Genomic DNA, 8166 nt, shown 5'->3' on the forward strand with positions numbered 1-8166 from the left:
GGGGGGGTGCACATGTACAAAAAATATTTCAAATATCATCAGAGGCTTTTTCCTGAGTAGGAAGAGGAGGAGAGAGGGTCTGGGTAGAGACTGCACACAGAGAAGTGACTTTATACAGATTTGCAGGTTGTGAGCTACCCAAAATTTCCTCTTTTGGATGCCTCCTTTTCAAAAATAATCCTTTACCTGTCAAGAAGCAGAGACAATCAGTGGGTCCCTAAAAGATGGGGCGCTGAGTTTGATAAGAAAGCCATCAGGGCAGGGGCCTTACCAAGCCGGGTCCCACCCCACAGTACCTCAGCAGGGCATGCCCAGGGGTGGGAGACAGGTTCAACAACATGAGCAGATCATCAGGAATGTTTGTTATGCTGAGGGAGCTCTGTATCAAGCCAGACGGTCAGCCCATGTGTGAGGATCCAGATCACCAGAGTTGATAGCAAGGCACAGGCACAGCAGTGACTGAGTGGCCACCTCAACTAGAGCTCCCAGGCCCATGGGCAGAGGGTGTGGGTGGAGCCCTGGGTGAGGCTGGTCAGTGTTGTCAAGGTCTACTAGGGCACTCAAGCCCTGGACACTCCATTAAACTACAAAATCTTAAAATGAGCTTCCTAGTCTAGTTCCAGGACCAGATCTCTTGCAGGAGACTTGCTCTGATAAAGACATGACTTCAGCCTGAGCAGGAAAGTTTTCTTTCAGCAGAGATGAAGAGACAATTCGTGCACTTTAGGGAGAAGCCTCACAGCAAATCGCATCCATAAGTACATTTCAAACAATATTTTTCCCACATTGCACCAATTATGCTGTTGCCGAACCTTCTGATTCTGAAGGACTGGGAGGTTTCTGTGACAAATGCTATCATCAATGTTGCATTAAAATGCAAAATAGAAGAAGCAACCAAAAGATGCAATTTCAGCTCCTGAAATTTACAATACTAGTTTATTTTGCTGCTGTTCATTTTTATTCAAAGGGGTGGAGAGAAAAGGTAATTATTCTTGTCAAACTCTCCAAAATAATCAGCTCTTTTTCATAAGGAAAACACAATACAATGCTGCTGAATTTTCACCTGAATTTAATAGTTAGGAACGTGTGGAGTGAGTGATGCTGTCTGGATAAGTGGATGGTACAGGAACACTGAGTCACAGTGGCAGACCTCAAAGCCTATGATTTTATTCTCAGCTGAACCTTTCACCCCAACATTTCTTTTGCAAATAAACTACCTTAATAATTTACATAGATACTCAGAGAAAAAAAAAAATGCAGTGAACCCACAAATATAGAATCAACTATTTATACTTAGCTTTTATATATGTATTTCAGCAGATCCAGGATTTGAGTACTCTTTTTTTAGGCAGAACAATGACATGTAATTTAGTTCCAGTTAATTTTGACAGTGAAGGATAATTAAGAACTATTTCTCATATAGTGCCTAAGGAAAGTAGTCATCTCCATAGCCTCTATTACACTCAGTGTCACTTGGAAGGTTAGATGACCTTATGCATTGAGAACTGTCAAAAAGTGCCGAGGTCTTCTGAGTCCTCCCATCCAAATTCACATTTGTAGTTAGAGGTGTGGGAGGAATCAGGTCCTTGCAGACAGATACTGCCTAAATATATTATGTATATATTTTCCCCACCTGCCTCTAACGTTCCAGTAAAGGGTTCTTCCTCAATAGTCTGTGATTGTGCAGCCAAAAATGTCTCTCCTGCCTAAAATGGCCACATAACCCATAGGTTTTGCAGCACTAGGTATCTCTGACATTGATGGTTGTCAACTGCTCTTACTCCTGACAGTGCAGAGATCATAGCCCACCTCTTTTCAATCACAACACTCTAACATACCAGCATGAAGACCAAATTAACAAGCAAGGAAGAGGGAAGGGGAAAAAAAGAGATCCCAGCAATGACTGGTGCTCACTACCCAATTTGTGTTCTCTTTCAAAAAAAAAATGTTCAACATATCACATGCTCTTTAGAAACTAATATGCTGATCATTGGAAAGAAAATTAGAGACCAAAGTGTGGGGTTTTTAATCAGCATGCAAGCTGTATCTACTGTGCCTTTCAGTCACTTTGCAATAGCAAAACCATTTTGCTTGCTGTTCTCCATTGGAAATAATGTACAGGTATTTCTAGCATAGCTATGATGGAAAATTAATTAATAATAATTAGAATGCTACTTATCACTTATTCTGCACAATTTTTTTGAGCTTTAAGACCTTTGCAAGTATTATCTAATTAAAACTTGCTTCCCATTTATTTGTTACCAGTCTTTGGTTGGCAGGTAAGTGACTCCAATTTACCATCCTTTACAGAGGAGGAAACTGAGAGACAGATAGGTGCAGCCACTTGGCCAAAGATACAGGCAGATCAGTAAAGGATTTTAACTCAGGAATTCAGAAGCACCAAGCGATACAAGAACAGCATTTCTTCATCATGTTGTCTTTAGACTTCCCTTCATTTGGTATAGTGAAAAGCACTGGTAGGTGATGGAAGATGGCATTAAAACACCTTAGACTAAAATGGCCAAAGGAAATATCAATATCCTAGATTTCTAGGCCATTGGAAAACAGACTCCGAATGGAAAGTAAACTATTTATCACTTCTAATCTGCTGATGCATTCCCTTTGTCTAAAAAACCTTGTACTGCCTGGAATTTAGTGCCCTTGTTTTATGTGCCTTGACCTTCTTTCCTCTCTCAAGTGTAGCTGCTAAGTGCAATATGTTTTAATAACACCTTGGTTCAAAACACATAAAAAATAAAAAAAATCAGTATTTAACAGTTTCTGAGACATGGCTGTCACTTTGGGTCTGCCACATTGAAAATGCACAACACAACTTCCTTTCCAAGGGCCAAATGCAGGTTAAGGCATATTTATTGCCCAGATTGCAGGCACAATCCCAGCCAAAGCAGAATATTCCCATAGCCATCCTCCTATTAAGGCCTTCAGTCATAATGTAAAAGTCAGTTGTTCTCAGACTGAGATTTGTGTCTCAGCCCTCTCTTGGAGATATCCCTAGAACTGCTAAGCCTAAAATGATGATTTCACCTAATGTTGTTATACAGATATTGAAAAGAGAAGACCCAGTTTTGGCACTACTATGATCACCAAACACCCAAGTCTTTACTGGTGAACCAAGAACAAAACACTCCACGTACCTCATTACTATCTGTGAACTGACTGCTGGCTGAAAAAGCTGGAGTTTAGATAATATGCTGAGAATGAGCCACAGAACCAAAGGCACAAGCACACTGTCACCAATTCAACATGCTGCTATTGTTCCTGAAATAATTTGCCAGAAAGGAATATTATTCAGTGCATAAAAGCTTCCAAGACAGCAAGTGAATTAGGTGATCTTATAGTAACTGCAACTCTGTTTATCATGGGTGTATCCTGTCACTTCACAGAGAGGCAATAAAATAGAGCAGAAGTGTCACTCTGCTTCCTTTTGACAAGAGCACTGCTAATATTCTCCGTAACATAAAAGCTCTCCTGAGACATATGGGAAAGGTACATGATGACAGAGCTCTGCCACAACATTCATCTTTATGAGTGAACTATCCTATCTTCAGTGAAGATGAATGTCAGCAAAGATCAGTCAACATGCATCACCCAGACATCATGAGCTTGTGCCTTTCCTCCCACCGTCCTTCAGCTCAGAGGTTGCTCTCAATAAAAGCTCTGCTGCAAAAGCAATTAAGGGCATCCTTGAGTACCCTTTTACCATATTTATGAAAAAATCCTTGTAAAAGTAATTTGATGAGGTTCCCTTCATCAAAATGTGCCAGTCCCACCCCAGGATACCTGTGACCAAGGTGAATGGAAGTGAAGTGAGCTCATTGCCCAAGACACAGGCAACATGGTACCACTATAGAAATCCCACCTCCTCCTATACTGAGTCAAAGTCTGAGCAACTCCTCAACATACTTTCTTCACATTCCCTCCCACCCACAATTTCATGTGACTGGGAATCCCTATTATAATAACTGAAATAAAAAGATAGTTTCAGGAGCGGTGAAGGTGCATCTGTGAGTCCATGTGAATTATTACATATACAAAAATGTGTAAACCTGGAGTAAACAGTAAATATTGTCATCCTAGATGAATGTGTTGACATCTAATTCAATGTACAGCTAGGAAACAGAATATTCCAAATCAATAAAAGCCTGCTCTCTCACATATTACGAGCAAGAATCTGATTACAAGCTTAATTGTACAATCATGGCTTAATCTCAGAAGTCAGTTGCTGTTTAATCACTGCACAATTAACTGCCTTGTGAACAACATGAGAAGCCATTGCCATGGAAGTCAGTGTGTAAAGTTTGCCCAAGAAGAAGCCTGTACTCTCAGAAGCCAGAGGTTACAAGCAAGCAAAGAGAAGTCACTGCAACACAGTATGTTAGCTCTTGAGGTAGAAAAGGTTGGGTGAATAAAGGTTAGTGAGGAGCACTTGGAACAAAATAAAACAGCTACGTAAATTGGTACAGACAAGATGCCAGATTGAGAGAGGACAATCTGATCCTTCAGCCCTTTCTCACTTCCCACCCCTCCCAATCCACACACCCCATACCCCCCCTTTAAAAAAAAAAAATCTGAAAAAAAGAGAAGTAAATAAAAGGGATTACAACAGAGAATTGGAGTGACTTTGAATTCATTTGCATCAACATCATTTTAAGGCTCTGCTACTTCTGGAAGGCAGCCCACTGTCACTGTTTGGATATATTGTCTCATCAAATCTACTTGTGAACATAACCACCTCTGAACATAACAACAAAACTGTGAACAACAACACCAATACAATTTCTTATAGAGAGAAAGCCCATTATTTCACATCTGTTTCTAAAATCAGCCTAATCCCATGAATTCCTGAAGGCAGTACCACATAGAACACCAGAAAAGTTCAGCTCTGTCCTGAGAGCACTACTTGCCATGACAGACAATTATCATTATTTTTAACTGTGTTAACACTTTCTATTTTCTTTTATTTCCCTGCCTGTCTGCAGTCATTGGGTAGCCAAAGCCCAGTGCTCCAGTTGCAAGATACTGTGACAAAGACCAGACTTTTGGCTTGTTTATATGGTGCTTAATGCAGTATCCATTGCAGTATCAGGTAGTCCTGAGACACCAGGGCATTTTGGTGGCTCAAACTGATGAATAGGAATCATGATTTAAAAAAGTAAATGGAAAAACAAACAAAAACAACATTAAAACTTGTCACTCAGGCATTCTCAGCCCCAGATTTCAGGTCAGGAAAGGCTGGGCTGGGACAAAATAGTTAATTAACACCAAGTGCGGTAGTATTTGATTACAAAGTATGTAAATATCACTCATCATGCTCTACTAGTTTATCCTCAACATGTGACCTCTTTTTTTTTTTGTTTTTTCCCAGTGCAGGGCTCCTTTTCCTGCTTGTACCTCAAGAGGCTACATCATTCCCAGACATCCCACTCAATGACACTCAACCAAATGCATTTATTCACGCCTGCAATTCTCCTACTTGTTCTATTCTGTCCCCCAGACTTCAACTCTGCACAGATTTTCTCATCCAAAACATACCGATTATTTTAGTTCTGAAACCTTTTTCAATCATCATCATTCAAAGAATTAATAAATGTCATGGAGAACATTTTTGGAAGCCTTGAGAAAATAAAGCAGGGTTCAGTCAGTCTACTGAAACCTCAAGCTCCACGCTTGCCTCCTATGCCCATAATAACCAGAGTGAATCAAGGATCAGTATTCTGCATAAAAGTGAGATACCCAAGTGAGAACGTTTCTCATCTGAGTCAAGCTCCAGCTCAGACAAAAGTTAAAGATGAGACTGATATAGTATTTTTCTTCTGAGGCTCTGACACACTGTAGAAACACCCTGAAACAGGGAACTTGCATAAATATCAGCACTGAGCTTATCAAAACTCCCAAAGGGCAGTGAGTAAGTCAAACCCCTACTGTTTCTGCTGTCAGGACAAGGTCTGTATGGTGCCAGTAAGTGAGGTCCATGGAGCAGCTTGCCTACTAGGATGCAGGTTCCAGCTTTGCAGAGAAGGGAAACTCATGAAGATGCTAAAGTATAGATTCTCAAACAAATAAATAAATGTCTGTTTCTATAAAAATGTTTATATAGGTGTATGTAGTGTATATACACATACACACACCCTCCAAACACCCTTACCTATATGCTAAGACTTTCTTTAGCTCCTACAAAAGTCAGAGTACGCAAAACAAAAACAATGATCCCATCCAGATAATTTCTTCCTGGAGAGGGAAAAAAGCCAACTACACTACTTCTGTGGGTTAAGCTTTCTCATATTTCTGGCTGCATCAGCAAGGTTTGAGCACTCCCCACTCCTTTTCCTCCTCCTTCCCCCTGGGGAGATGAATTCTGCACATGCCCTCTATCTCCCCAGGCATCTAACACAGAGACCTCGCTTGTAGCTGTTTTCTGAAGGTGGAAGCACATAACACATTGAACTAGTGCCAATTTAGAGACATCTGAAACAAGTGGCACTGGTCAAGGTTAAAACATCAGTACAGTTAACAGGAGGGGAACAAAGGGGAAAGGAAGCCACACATTATTCACCAAAACTACACTTACTTGTAGTAACAGATATCATGGCCTGCCCGAAGCCACCGAGGTCGGCCCTGGAGAGCTTCCTTCACTGAATACATGACTGGCTGCATGCCTACATAAAACAAGACAGTTTCAAGTGACATGACTTCCTTGGCTGGAAAAGACAAGGGTGGGGAGGAAAAGGCTAAACAAGAAGCTATTTCATCTGTGCTCTCTCTGCAGATAGTTTATTCAAAGTAAATGCATTTCCCAAAGCCCCATGCCTTGTTCTGACATTGCCACGTTTGTACAAAAGGAGTACAGGCAGAAGAAATGAACTAAATGGATTTCATTAGAAAATAAATTATCCTTCTGGCCTTTGCAAAGGAGAACATCAAGCCACTCTGTTTACAAACAGCAAAAGGGAAAGAAAATGATAGGAATCAAGGTATCAACAAGATCAGTAATTTGTTTAATCCAATATTTTATGCTTGGCTGCACCATTATTGAAACTTTAATCCTACCTCAGCATTAGAGGGCTGCAGTGCATCCAATACCGTTCCATCAGAAAGGAGCTATCAAAACTTGAAGAAGGTGTTAAACCTACCATTAAACCCAAATAACACCTGTGTGGCATAAACACTGATAACTGTAGCGTACATCTTTGTATTGTACCAGAAGATGACTTCCTCCTGACCTCCAAAAAATTAACATTTCACGCCCCAAGGTACGAGGCTTTCTCTAATCCAAGATGCACATATATTACTCACAGCTTTGTGAAGCCAGCTCATCTGGAGGCAGTTTTTGTGTCAAATTCCTTTGCTCTCCACACCTGCCTGCTCTTTTACAAGTCCACTAAGGATCCTGACCTCACCAGTGAAGCTCTCTACTCAGAGTGTCCTTGCTGAGGTGCTGGTGGTTAGGGTCTAGAGGGGTGGCCTCTGCCCCAGGGTGGTGCCAGCCAGCTCCAGTGGATCCAGCAATGGCTGAGCCCAGCAATCATGTTGGCAGCACTTCTGAGAAAGCATATTTAAGAAATAGAAAAACGCCCTTCCAAGTATTTATGCATGTTGATAAATTGTCCCCTGAGCCTTCCCTTGGCTGTTCTTGTGCTTGGAGGAGGTGATGCTTGAAAATCATTAATACTGATGACATATTTCAATAGGCAGCTATTTAGTTTCCCTTCTTCCTTTGGGTTTCTCTATTAAACTCTCTAGCACTTTAAGAGCTGGCAAGTGTCCCGGCAGAAATGCCTTTCCAGCTCACCTTTGGCTGTGGTGTAGTGTAGCACTAACTAGCCTACAGCTAGGAATAACCTCAATATTACTGTTTCTTGAACCACCACTGAGAGCCATGTACAGGAATGAAACTCTGTGTTTAGTTCCAGGACATGGTTCACACTGAATTTCCATAGACACAGGCTGCTCAGAAACCCAGTTCATCAGACAAGGGATGTGAGGCTCAAGGTCTGCTGTCCTCTCAACATCCCAAATGCCAGCTCCTGCCCTGCTCTGTGAGTGCAAAGAGCACATAGACCCCAAACTGCCTCAGAGCAATGGTTGGCACTCTCATGGTCTGCCATCTCATTTTAATAAAAAAAAGAAATAAAATCAGTTTCCCTA

The 8166-nt window shown here is 41.2% G+C and overlaps 1 protein-coding gene across 1 annotated transcript in view; it reads right to left on the reverse strand.

Moving 5' to 3' along the window:
* Positions 1-8166, reverse strand: part of LOC103780504 (cytosolic carboxypeptidase 4-like) — a gene marked incomplete at both ends in the record, with an annotated part of 42883 nt that overhangs the window by 29150 nt on the left and 5567 nt on the right. The window contains one exon of the mRNA XM_008948191.1: positions 6590-6677. Within this exon, the coding sequence (XP_008946439.1) occupies positions 6590-6677 (88 nt within the window). The remainder of the gene's footprint in view (positions 1-6589; positions 6678-8166) is intronic.

The sequence above is a fragment of the Merops nubicus genome, unplaced genomic scaffold (genome assembly GCF_000691845.1).
Source record: "Merops nubicus isolate BGI_N331 unplaced genomic scaffold, ASM69184v1 scaffold17069, whole genome shotgun sequence".
Taxonomy (NCBI): domain Eukaryota; kingdom Metazoa; phylum Chordata; class Aves; order Coraciiformes; family Meropidae; genus Merops; species Merops nubicus.